This window comes from Toxotes jaculatrix, chromosome 8 (assembly GCF_017976425.1).
Source record: "Toxotes jaculatrix isolate fToxJac2 chromosome 8, fToxJac2.pri, whole genome shotgun sequence".
In the NCBI taxonomy this organism is placed as follows: Eukaryota; Metazoa; Chordata; class Actinopteri; family Toxotidae; genus Toxotes; species Toxotes jaculatrix.
Window position 1 is genome coordinate 22195074 of NC_054401.1, and position 14157 is coordinate 22209230.

At 41.3% G+C, this 14157-nt stretch overlaps 1 protein-coding gene across 1 annotated transcript in view; it reads right to left on the reverse strand.

The window, feature by feature from the left end:
* Positions 1 to 8126, reverse strand: part of LOC121186588 (proprotein convertase subtilisin/kexin type 4-like) — a 155447-nt gene extending 147321 nt beyond the window's left edge. Inside the window, exons 1-2 of the mRNA XM_041045364.1 lie at positions 8022 to 8126; positions 6985 to 7160 (exon numbers count right to left, since the gene is read on the reverse strand). Coding sequence (XP_040901298.1) covers positions 6985 to 7155 — 171 coding nt within the window. The 5' untranslated portion in view covers positions 7156 to 7160; positions 8022 to 8126. The remainder of the gene's footprint in view (positions 1 to 6984; positions 7161 to 8021) is intronic.
* Positions 8127 to 14157: the final 6031 nt, after the last annotated feature.

The following is a 14157-nucleotide window of genomic DNA, read 5'->3' on the forward strand; positions in this document are numbered from 1 at the left end:
GCTCATGGTTTTAGTTTTACAGCCCACGACTTTGCTGCTTTATAAGCTACTGTAACCTAAAATTTTACATGTTGGCGGTAACACAAACTATGAGCTATCACAAACCTCAAGTCCAACAATATATACAGCACATGTCCTCAGCAGCCTTCAAAAACAACCATCACCGCACGCCTGACGAGTGCTACAGCCTCTGATATCGCTTCAGCAGAGATGGACTTTGAGAAACCTCCACAGGAGCTGTATGCCTCACTGCTGCTGACAGCCTCCAACAGACAAAACAGAAAACGAGGAGAGAGGAAGCGAAATGGAGGGAGGAAGGAACGGAAAAGCATGAATGATAAACAAAAACAAACACAGACATCAAGAGTCACTGAAGCTGTGTGTGAGAGCCATGTGAGGCAGCCCACCCTATGGAGGAAACAGCAGCTGGTGTGTACACTAACAGCCCTACAGGGGCCGTGGCCTCCACAGCCCTGACTATGGAGAAGCAGCAAGGAGAGATGGGAGGAGGGCTGGGTGATGGAGGGGGTATGCTAGGGGCTAAATGGGGTGAGCAGTTAAGCCTTATTGGTTACAGTATTGGCAGCAAATGCAGGAGATAGAGGGGGGGGGGGGGGGAGTGAGGGGCTCTACAGTCCATCTTAAAGTGACAAATACAGGGACTGATCAGTTATAATAGTTTGGGATTGAGTTGTTTAGTGTCAGTTTTACAGGTGAATTCCAGTTTATTAAAACCTGTTGGATTACAACATCCATAAAAAGAAACCAAATGAGGCAAGAATAACAAGTCAGACGATCAAAACAAACCCCCACATTAGTCTTACGGTGTTAGCTTTACAAACAAATAAAGAAATGAAGCCCACAGAGATATGATTATTTACAAAAAAGCCAAAAGCTATACAGTATGTTATCAGTCACAGGGATGTGAACAAACATACCTGATCATTATCACAAAATTCCTAAAACGAGATAACGCCTCTGATTACAAAACAAAATAAATAAAACAAGAAAAGACCAAAAAATGATTCCAAGAATGGAAGAAAGAAAAGACGTCTGCACACACCTACACGTTCAGTGTTCCCACTAAATGTAATTCTACTCAGGGTGAAACTAGTCAACATGCCATGTTAGAACAAACTCGGGGTTTACGATTATTTTCTATTTCGATTACTGTGCTAATTATTTTCTTTCTTTAACTGATTTTTTTTTTTAGTCTATGAAATGTGCAACGACATTTAAAAAAAAAAAAAAAATGCCTCACAGTGACATTCACCAACTGCTCGTTTTTCTGACAGTCTAAAACCAAAAGCTTTTCATTTTGTTATCACACGTAAAGAAGAAAAGCAGAAAATTCTTCCATTTCAGATGCTGGAACCAGGAAATGTTTGGCACTTTGGCTTGAAGAATGACAGAAGCGATTAAGTGATTATTGAAATAGTTGTCAATTAATTTTCTCTCGCAACTAATTAAATGATCAACTAATCGTTTCAGCTCTAAAAGCAGAGTTAATACTGTCACAGGAAATGTGAACATAACAACTCAAGTTGGTTGATGTTATTACTGTCATTAGTTAATAATACACTCAGGCACTTAAAAAATGCTGTACTCACGTCCAGTGAATGAACTGAATGAATGAATTACGTGGGAATCAGTTGATAAATGCATTAACAGGATTACTGCATTTTCAATCCCATTCTTTATTATTACAGTCAAGTCCAAGTCGCTACAGGCCTGCTACACTTATTTCTGTCCATCAAGAGTCTAACTCAGTTATGAATCAGCACCCAAAGTAAAAACCATGAAGACTCACAGTTTCTCCAGCTGAAAAATAACTATCCACCTGGATGAAAATAAATCTACAGTCATCTGCTATGTGGAAATCAAGACTGACACTCTCAGCTTCTTATTTTGGGTAGAAAATGGAAATCACAGAAACTGGAGCAGACGATACAATCGACAGGAGCAGCAGCAGCTGACAAACGCCTCATAAAAGTTTGTCCACCGAGCTTCTAATAAACAACCACTTTTCAAAACCTGGTTTATTTCACTTGTTTCTCTCTCAGGTCTTTTTTATGTCCATTCCAAACAAAACCTTGTCGAAAAAAAGATCTAACAGTAAAACTATAAAACAGGCAATTTCACAGTATCTCTCTATAGAGTCCATCTCACCTGGAAGAGCAGTGTGTATGAGCATGTTTGTGAGCTTCTACCACCACTCCCTGCTCTCGTCCACCATCTTCCTTTATCTTCTTTATCTATCTCTCGTTCCCTCTCTCTCTCCATTTCAATATTGAAGAGAGTTTTATTAAGGGCTAGACTCGGGTGTGCTGAGGCGCTCTCAGTAATTTTCCTACAAAGTGCTTTAATCCATCACACGGCCAACATGTGGCCTTTGCAGCCATACATCATCTCAGCCCAGGGAGAGAGAGGAAGAGAAAGAGAGGGAGTGGTATCATAATTTGTGCTCTCCTCCTCCTCCTCCTCCTCCTCATCCCCTTCCTTCCTCTCTCCTCCTCCTCCTTCTTCTTCTTCTTCTCTTCTACCCTCACCTCCCACCAGAGTTTCCCACCTGGGAGGGAAACCACATCTTCTCCACATATTCCTCAGTCAAGTCCTCTCTCCATTTACAAATGAGAGTGAGGTATGAGCGGGGATGGAGTGAGGGGTGGAGGTGGGGAGGGGGGGTGTAAGCAAAGAGGGAGCGAAAATGAAAGAGATGGAGATAGGCATGAGTGAATGAGTGTGTGAGGCTGAGAGAGCCAAAGAAAGAGATAAGGGAAATGGAGAAAAGCTTACTGGAATGAATGAAATTGGTGACAAAAGCGGGTGATAGGAAGTCAATGTGTGTGTGTGTGTGTGTGTCTGTGTGTGTGCTGTGCATGCTCAAGGTGTGTGTGCATCTGTACTTGCATGAAGAAACAGAAATAGGCTGAGAAGGAGCGGAGATGTGCATTTCCCAGTATGCAGCTGGTGGTGTGTTGCCCTCTGTGTTGCCCCCGGCCAACACCTGCCTCCATTTCGTTCCCTCCACCCTCCTCATTCTGGGGAGCGGCGGTGAACTCTGGGCCCCCTGACTAATGGAATGGGCCCTCGCTCCCAACCATTAGAGGATTGGTGTCCCTTTTGGCGCCCCTGGGTGCCCTACGGTACAGAAAAGGGAAAGGAAGGGGCCAGGGAGAAGATGGTGGCACGTCTGCCTTTTTTTCCTTTTGCACATAGACACACACATAGACACACACACACACACACACACACACAACTGGTCATAACATAACAGCCTGGAGTAATCCAGCCAGAGTAAGGCTTGACATAGCTTAGCATCTCACTGAGGCTATTTCTGAGAGGATATTAGAAATTCTGAATTGGGTGCAGCGCTATGAGGTTTCAGAGAAGGAGCTCTCTGAATGTGTACGACAGCGGCCCCGGCTGATCATGAAGCGTTTGTGTGATTTCATTTAGCCAGTAAATCCAGTGCTCTACCTCAATTACATCTGCTTTACTTGGATGGAAAACACACCTCGAGTGTACGGAGGGAGGGGAGGGGAAGGGAGGGGAGGGAGGGTGGAAGCATGGAGCCGATTGGGGATTGAATCTCTCGATGAGCTGATAGCACATCCGCAGACAGCGAGCCAAGCTGTGCTGCACTAATGTTATGCTAATGATATGGTAATGATATGGTAATCTACCGGCAGTATTCCACCTGACTGGAGAGAAGGGGAATCTGGGAGGCCTTTCACCATTGGTTGGAGACCAGGGACTTCCTGGTGTCAGAGTTCAAGACAAATACCCTGCATATGCACGTACGTACACACACACACACATGCACACACATACACACACATACACACACAGAGGCACGTAATTCTTAAAGCAGTGATCTCAGCTAAAATAAAAAAAAAACAATACAACTCATAGACTTAATCTGGCTCTAATCGGATTTGCAAACCCTTAAGTAAGCAAGAAATAATACCTGTAAACAATGCAGCATCATGTGATGCAACTTTAAACTAGGTCGGCTGTATTGTAAATAAGGCTGCAAGCTGACACTTTTATTTTATTTTTTTTTAATCAACGTGTAATATCAAGTTGCTGTGCTGTTGTTCTGTGGCGGCAAAACGTGAAACAGAAAATCATCTATTTTAGATCACGATGTGGTTGTTTTTTTCCTTTGTCGTCGTGTGTGTGAAACCCTGCACCTATAATGGCTGCCATCACCTGCCTAGTCAGGGCATTTCTTTCTCTGTGGCTCACGATGATTGTTGGAGATGAGACACACCATTGTATGGCACTAATCTTTGAATCCACGTCAGCACTGCCACACAGCTATAATAATTAAAAAATAAATGAGTTGATTTACCCTCTAAATATAAAGGAATGTTGACAAACTCTGAGCCATCGTCCAACATTTCTAAATGCGCAAAGGTTAAGACAAGTGAGAGGTAAATGTGGACAGATCAACTCTACCTCTCTGACACATTTCAAAATTATTTAGACTGACAGGAAAGGCTTCAGTGTGTCTGCTACCTAAGAGGCACTTGCAAAAAGCAACTCCAATGCATCACAGTAAATCTGTCCGTGTGGCATAAAGACATCAGCTCGCTTTGTTTTTCTTTGTATTTTACAGTTGCAAAATGGATATGTCAAGTCTACACAATGGAGAGACGCAATGACATTTTCCTGGATGCTGTACACTAAATCAAAGAGACCAACAATATGTTGAGTGCCAGCATGGAGACATTTGATTCCCATTCCACTCATGCAGCATTACCACCGGAATGCCAGCAGACATCACAATCCTCCGAGCTGGCGTTGGGCTTGTCAGACTTTTCATTCCACTTCAATGTTTTCAAAAAAAAAAAATCAGAGCAAATTATGAAGCGCCAGCTTCTTCTTGATATACGATATTTGCCACACGCGAGGCGCAAATCACAGCTGACACAATTAAAATAGGTTTAACTTAACAAAGGCGATTTAGTGTCAGTGACATTTAGCATCAGCCTCTGGCGACAGACAGGTAAAAGAAGCCAGTCAGCAGATTGGACCTGAGGGGTGACTGTGAAAGTGGGGGTTGTCTGAGGCTCTCAGGATATGGTGTTGCTGGGTTGGACACCTTATTAACACGCACGCTTACTGCATATGCATAGAGTCCTCCAGGGTCACACTACAGTATCATATTATCACTGATTCCTAACATGCTGCAGGATTGTTTCACCATTAAACCAGAATATAAACTAGCAAAATAACTGAACTGGGATGTGTTTTACAGTACTGTATAAATGCATAATGTAGTGTGACTCTCTAAAGCAGAAGCATTTGCTTTTGTTTTGGTCATTACAAGTGATCACTGCATCGAGGGACTATCAGCGGTGTATGAAAGAGCAGAAAACAATGCAGGAAGAGGAAGAGGTGTTTATGTGCATAAATGAGGGACAATGAGAGAGAGACAGGCAGAGAGGAAGACAGAGACGGGGGTGGACTGTCCAATACACTTCTGATAAAGGTCAAAGAGATGTTTTATTCATGATCCAGGCGGCAGCAGCAGCAGAGGCAGCAGGGCCAAGGTTGAAATGAGCTTGCGTCCCCGTTCCCCAGAGCCAACGCTGCACACAGCCTCACACCAGACCAGCGGACACTCCCGCTAACTCTTATCAATAATGTCAAAACACACGCACAGTCACACATCTCCAGTATCAATCATCGATAACTTCAAATCACTGCTTTTTTTGATCATCTGCTCTGAGCAAAATCAATTGGAGGAATATACGTTTGCCAACAAAGAACAAAGACGACCAGGCTTTAAATGAATGAAGTGACTCTTAGACACTGTAGGTGTGATTTAATAATATTTCCTCAGATTCCTCTCCTGTAGGGCTCTGCCTATAACCATTTATACACAGAAATATGAAAATGAAAAACACAATGTCTCCAAATTTTGTGTCAAAATTTAAGAAATACACTACTTTGGTGTAATTCTTTAAAATGCAACCGTCCATGCTATTTAATGTGCATGTTATGGTTTATCCACACTGTATTTAAGGTCAAGCACTGACAGTATCTGGATCCATTACCACCTGAAAATTTCATGATCGATTGCTTATCATATGTTTTTAATCAAATAGAACATTTTATCCAAAGTATCCATGTTGATTAGTCAGTCTTTACATCTGAAAAGTAGAAGTTAAATAAAGGGATCCCTTTTAAAATCTTGAATTTAACAGAGCACAGCAGGAATGAATGTCAATTCATAAGGGCTCTTACCTTTTAAATCTTTCTGACTGTGAATCTTTCATAAAAGAGAATCAGAAGAAGTTCATTTCAAAATCTCTTATACCCTCGAACCCCCTCTTTGAACTCACTCTCACGAAAAAAAAGCAGAACTACTGTATTCCACCTTACCAAGACCCGCTCCGAGCCCTTATTTTTTAGTGCAGCCGAGAACATTTTTTTTTTTGAGAGAGCTGACACACTTTCACTCTCAACAACCAAAGTAACCTTTAAAGTATTGATGTGGATAAATCACATCTAGTCTTCTGACAAATGGAAAGATTTCAGCATGACAGATTAAAACTCAGGCAAATAGGTAAAGACCCCATCATCTCCAAAGACATTCAGCTGGAGCCTATTCCACATAGAGGAGTTTCTCACTGGCATAAACTAAGGTTGGCTAGACACAAGTGTCTATGTGCTTATGTGTGCCTTTTTGGGTGCATGTATAAGTCTTTTCGTGTGTGTGTGTGTGTGTGTGTGTGTGTGTGTGTCTGTGTGGACGGTCTACTCTGTGCGTCTTTGATCAGATATGAAATATTCAGAAACGCCGCTGTAATTTGATGAAAGTCAGATATCCCTCAAATAGGAAATAGAAGTCAGCACTTTGGCAGCTCTTGAGAAAAAAAAAAAAAAAAGCCCTCAGAAACCGGATTTAGAAAATGTAAATTGAAGGCCCATAGGTGGAGGTAATAACAGGGGTTTTAAACATGCACTGACCCGTTGTATGAACTCCAGTTCGTGATGTTCGGCCAGAGCTCTGGCGGCTCTGATGCCTCCGTCCATATGCACTGCATAGAAGACATAGCGATTGGTCCCACGATGCCCCTCTGTGGTTACTAGTTTACTCTGCAGCAGACAGCCAAGCACCAGCACAACTGCACTGAACATGGAGCCTTTAAATGAAAAGGTTTAAGAGGAAAATGACTGGTTAATGGCAAATAATTGGTTTTCAAATGGTTAAAAATACATTTAGAAAACTTTTGACAAATGTATAAAATCATCTGTGCATTAGAACATTATGTGAATCTTAGACCATATTACTGCATTTTAGAATGAGGAAAACAAGTGTGAGACCCTGAGGAAAGCCAGCCATAAAACTGCATGATATTATGGAGAAAACTATGTCAGTAAGGACGTAACTAACAATTATTTTCATTATGAATCAATCTGCTGATTGCTTTCCCAAATAATTCCCACCTCTGTCCATAAAATGCCTGAAAATGGTAGCAAATGTGAAAAACCAGTTCAACAGTTTAAAATCCAACTATACACAGTTTATTATCATATATGGCAAAGGAGAGAATCAAATGTTCACATTAGAGAAGCTGGAACAATCTAATGTTTGTGTTCAAATTTTCAAATGAATTAATCAACAAATCATTTCAGTTCTACATGTCAGACATCAACTTCCTTTTGTCAACTGAGACACAAAGGCATTACCGCTAATACTAATGAGTATCCCACTGGATATCCTCACTCTCCATTGGTTCTTTATGATGAAGTCTAAAAACACATATTACAAATATCTATATTAGAAAAAAAAAAACAGAAACTCCTACGATTTTAAATATTATAACTCCAACACTCCAAATGCCATCTAACTACACAAATGAGTTTATAGAGTGTGGGATTCAACATCTCAGCACAGAGTATTGAACATTGGCAATTGTGAAACAATTTGCCCACAGCCACCTCCTCTGTACTTTTGCATGAAATCCACAGTGGCTGCCACCTACAGCATGTGAACCACCCACCTGTAGCCACAGAGAGTGAAACGTCCAGGAGAAATCTTTCACCCAGTGCGATGAAAGCTAGAACTCTGGCATCGGGGGCCCCAAGCGAGACAACACACTCTCTCCAGTTCCCAACCCACACGTTTAATCTCCTGGCCTTGATGCAAATGCTTCTGAAAGCATAAAAACAGAAGCGCTCTCATTGTGTGAACTAACTTCCCTCTTTAAGCAAAACAGGAACTTTATCAGTCTGTCTTTATGCCTGCACTTTCCTGTGAACAATGATGGAACAAAAAGTTGTCACCTCACTCTTCTCAGTATCTACTCAACAAGAAAAACACGCAGTGCACTATGGGAAGAATGCAGTATTAAAGCATATTAATTACTTAAACTCCCACACCGCACGGATTTATGCAACTAACCTTTATTGCTGATGCGTGAAGTTTGTTTTTATACACTTTAGTTTATATTAAATAAAGCCGCGTGCATTTAACATAAATTAAAGCAATCGCACATTGAGACGATGGCCCACAGACTACTATCTCAAAGAGCACTTCAGCTGTTTACTACACCGACAACAAAAATGGAGCTGACTATAACCGAACATTTCATGACAACAACAAATCTCAGGGTCCGTCCTCTCTCGTGATTTTGTGCTGCCTGTCTTTCGTTTGCTGAAATCCTGCATCTTGCTGCACTCTGCCTGGACATCTTCACCTGTCTGCACTCCTTCCTGGTTGAAGAGGTAGTTGTGAGGATTATTCCTCTGAACTGTCAGTACAAATATCAAATGCAAGGTATATAGGAAAAATATCTTTAAAAAAAAAACATCTATGTTATTCTTCAAAATATTCACCATTAACTGACCATGGCACACTCCAGTGACTCAAGTCTGTATTTTCCCACTTCAATATACTATCTCAAACTTCTCTAATTGCAGATCTTGCACAGAGAACACTACACCCTGATTAACAGAAAGGATAAGATATTAATATGGTAACTAAACAGAAGAACAGAATTAAAAGGCTGAGGTATTAAGTTACAAGGCTAAGTGCAAAGATGTAAATTGAATAAATACGTCTGTGAAAGCTTTCCTTGCAGAAAGAATTATTAAAAGCAGCTCAACAATACACCTTAACTCCTCGTCATCACACGTTGACCAAGGTGATTAGTGAGACAAATTATATGGATCTGAGATGAAATAAATAACAGTGGAATTTGCACTTGTACTTACTACTGCGACGTCTTAATGCTTAGGAAGGAAAGACGTAATTTTCTAATGCACAAGCGCAGTAATTTTCGCTTAAATACGCAATACGCAAGTACAGTTTCCACACATAACTATGCATGTGTATAATAACGTATCCAATAAACTGATCAGTGGAAGCTGAGAGAAGAGCAGCCTAACGAGCACACTTGTCAGTAGCTAGCTATAGCTGGTCATTCGTGAAAGAGGGACTTGGATTAACCACAATGTTCATGTGTAAACGTCCAAAAGAAACGCTGCTCCTCCCTCTGCTTGACGAGCTGCAGCCTCTGTCTATAGGACGTGGCCACACCCACAAAATGAGAGTAATGACAGATGCAACGCTTGATAATCAACCTCGCTTCAAGAGACAATACCCTACTGTGGCCACAAGAGGGCAGTGAATGACAAGATGAACGTAAAACAGGTCATATCAAATCTTTAAGAACAGAACATTGTTCTGAGATGTAAGATGGGACATCGTTGCCACTTCAGTATCTTTCTAACTGAAGTCTGTTTTTAGCTTTAGCTAGTCAAGCACTGCCTGCCTGGCCTGTCCCGACGGCACACCACTGATTCAATTCATGTAATGTAGCACTTACATAAGGTGTTGACCAAGCTGATTCCCAAGTGTTTACTGTCCATACACAAAGCAGTTAGAGGTGTTACCATTAGTCAGTTTACTGCTTTGTCAATCAACAGAAAATTAATGCAACTATTGTGAAAATAAACCAAGCCATTTTTTAAAGGAAAATGCTCAAAATCCTTGGTTCTTGTTTCTATTGGTCGGAAAAAAAACTTAAGAATATGTAATACTATTTTTTTTTTTTTTCACTATTTTCTTAAATTTCATGAAATGATTACATGATTCATTGAAAATAACTAACAGATCAGTCAAAAAAGAAGATAACTGGTTAGTCACTGTTCATATGCAACATCTGTTGTCTGCAGTCTTTTTGTCTTTTGCATCTGTTTGGGCCATTTTTTCTCCCAAAATACACACACTAACAAACTCTACAGTAAAACTACAAACAAGAAGATTAAGATCTCTCTCGCTAAATATATAATTCTGTTTGTATGTTTATCTGACTTCTTGTCAAAAGCAAAGTGCCTCCTCCTGCAGCATTTTTCCGCCAAACAACAAACAGTGCAGCTGGCCACTGTTTAAAGTCTAAAGCATCATTCAGCTCCAATCTCCCAAGCCACTGATTGAAATCGATAACCTCACTTGGGGCTCGAGCCCCAGTCAATCCCACTGAGGTGCAGGGCCGCCAGCGTACACCCCAGCCAGAGAGGAGCGAGCCTCAGGCAGAGACAAAGTAGACAGCGAGAGAGGGAGGGAGAAAGAGAGAGCACATGAGACTGGAGTACAGGAGAGCCACATTGAACAGTGTCAGGGCCTCGGGGCCTACTGGGACGCTGATAAAGTACCTGGACATTTTTATAGACAAACTACTTATTTCTGTCCTCATATCGCTTGGGAAGACTGATAACTTTATATTCCTCTCAGGCAGAGGAATGAAAAGAGGGGGGCCCTTTCAGGAGTTTAATTGATCAAACTGTAGCCACAAGGGTTTTCTTCTAGAGATAAAAGGGACTAGCACTTTCCCCTGTACAATACAGAGATCTTTTAGAAAGCACACCCAATGAAAAAAGAGAATGTAACTCATTATGCAAAGTCATTATACGCCTCTGACTGCACTCCTTAAATAGGGGGAGTTAATGGTAAAATTGTATCGTACAGGATTTCCAGAGGTCAAACTACCAGTCACAGAATAACATTATTTTACAACGTCCAGATTATTTCTCCAGCCAAAGTTATAGATGGCTGTTTTGAGGTCAACCTTAAACACTATGACTATTTTAACTGTCTAACAACAGTAAAATATCATTTGATCACTGCTGATGGGGCACTTTGGAAAGGCATGTGGGCCTGGTGCATTAGCCAGGTGTACATTTAAGCAAGCATCCACAATACAATATAGCAGAATAGGAATTTATAGTCTCACCAGAGCAGGAAATTTGTCATTTATCATAATAACAGACATTGTAAAAACAAAAATCCTAACACAATAAAAAATAAATAATCAATATCCCCATCTCAGATCAACAGTAACACAGCAACATAAGTACAAAAGTTGTAACAACTTGGTGAAATTTAATGGGATTGAGGTATTTTCGTATTTGGGACCTGTTGCTCGCAGACCTGCTACATACTGAGATATAGAGGTGCTAGGAGGCAGATAATTTTACCTGTGGACAGAGCTGTGGAAGCTGTCTGGAAGCTGCTCCTGTTTGCAGTCTTCACACTAAGCTAAGATACGCGCCTGAAATATCCAGCTTTTTCTTTAACAATAAACAAAGCCTTTCTGTGCACATCAGCATCGTACAGAACATTGAATGATTCCTGCTGGCAACCTACAATCTTTGTGGCTGTTTCAACAACTCTAGCGAATGTGATTTTGTTTGTAACAGCCGGGGTTTCATATATGACTGAGATACAGTGCTGAAGTGTCCGTGAGCAAGGCAGAAAACCCTGATGAGCAGCTATTCTGTAGCTCAAAATAACCTCTGACCTTAATGTGGCTCAGAGAAGAGAGACACCAGAAAGGTAAAATCTACCACAGTAGCCAGTTAATGCCCCTATACCCCCTCAGTGATTCTGGACAGATTAGATTTCCTCTGTGTGGATATGTACAGACTCTGTTTGTAAAAGGGGTTTAAGACAAGTATTTACTATTAGCTAAAGAGTTCAAATTGACTGAAAGACAACAAACAAAGACAGCTGTAGGTAGACTGCTAGCTGGAAAGGTCAGTGTTTTCAGGTAAGCTAACTAGGCACAGTCCTGTGATTGCTCCACTGAAGCCACACACACACACAATAATTGTCATACATGGACGCACTTATTTTATATTGTGTCAAGAAAATGGGAATTAAAAGCAAAATATTACTCGAATTAAAGCGTAAAGCTTTAGATTTGTTTTGAAACTTTTTCATTATTTATCAAACAGTATTATTTGTTTAAATACTCGTCCACTTGTCTGACTGTTAACTTTTTACTGCCTTTTGTCAGTTTCAGGGCTCCACAGAAAGCACAGGTGCCACTAATAATCCTAACAATGGGAGCACTCCTTCCAGGTATGCTAGGCCCTGGTTTTGTGCATGGTGGCTAACTAGCATTAACTGTATTAGTTAGACCAGCGCTTTTCAGACTTTCCCAAGTTAAACTGTCTAAAGAGAAGAAGGTCTGTCCTCAGCATAGCTCCTCCTAATTACAACCTGCATGTGGGTTGTAGTTAGCTACGTTGGCTATTACTTAATTTTACAATGGAGCACAGTTTCAACAGCTGTTGCCTCTGTAGTCGACTGCGAGTAGTTATCCATATGTTTGCTACAATACTGTCTCCTTAACACACAGTCTAAGTTTATCAGGACTTGCAACCTCGAAAGGTTGCAAGTAAAATCTACGTATTACTTGCAACCTCGAAAGGTTGCAAGTAATACGAACACCAGGCTATTACCTTAACATGATCAAGTCCCATTGCAGCCATACAGGCATCAGATCCTTTCATACTTTGGTGATAGTAAATAAAGCAGGGTGGAATCAAGTTTACACTGATCCAATTGTTAGTCCTGAGTCTTGAACTGTGGTTTAACAGACATGAAAACCCAACCTGGTCCAGTGAATCAAGCCTGGAAACGAGGTTGCATGTGAGGGGGAGGGGAGGGGGGTGAAACAGGTTCAAATCTCACTCCCTCCATGTATTACGGTGCCTAGACAGGATTGAATGGGTATGTAGCGTAGGAACAGGGAAAAAAGCTCTTACCTTTCCTATCCAGACGACAGAGCTTTCACACAGACGTACTGCCTCCTGTTGAGAGCTGAGCAGGAGGTCGATGCATCGTAAAGAAAAAAAAAATCTCCTGCTGCGTCCATTTTTTATTGTCTCCACTGACTCCTGGTCATAAAACGTGCAAATTAGAGCATGCAAAACATCGCATCTATCGTGCATCTCCTCACCGGTCAAGTCAAACGTGCAGAAATAACGATTTGTAAGTCGACAAAACGAGCACATCCACGGCGTGTGGCGGAAGGGGGGATTTTGTAAAGATGTGAGAATACATTAAAATTCAAGAAATGGTGTGATGGCGAGAGGGACTGTTGGGAGAGACAGATCTGCATATGGAAATTAGGGTTAGCGTGGATAAAATTCTACTTATACCGCTGCATTATTTTGTATTCATTTGTGCGGAACCCTGCGGTGAGGTTGAGGGAGACAAGTGATTGAAACACCTTGTAGAAAAGACATGGTATGGAACAGGTGCTCGGTGAGCGGATGTTAGCACCAGAGGTGAATGCTAAAAGATGTTTTAGTTATAATAATAATTTAGATAATAGAGCAGTATTCATTTTGTGAGTTTCTTCTGAGCCTTGTATCTCCTATTTTTGGTGTAAATAAACTTCGACTTTAACACTGCATGTGTTAATAAGACCAGAAATTTTGACTAAAATGACCCCCAAAAAATTAGTTTTAGTCTCACAAGGACGAAAATGGAGCTCAACGCTGTCAACGCTCAACCTGTCGAGAAATATTTACCCTGAAACAAGTACGAGGCCACTGGATAAAAACAAACGCTACAACAACTGTGCACAGAAAAAAAATGCGACATAGGAAGCTCGTTGCAGCGACACCTCTTGCTCTGCGTCCACTGAGACGGCTTCGCCACGCCCACTATGAAACTTCCGACCAATCACAGGGGCGCGCGGCCAGTTCGCGCATGCGTCATCTGAACGCGCGGGAGAGACCGAGGACCCAAACAACGGCGTAATGACAGCTAGAGTTTTCATACTTTGATTCAAATTTGCGGAACATCACGCCACACAGGAAGCCGAAATACAAGGTTTGTCA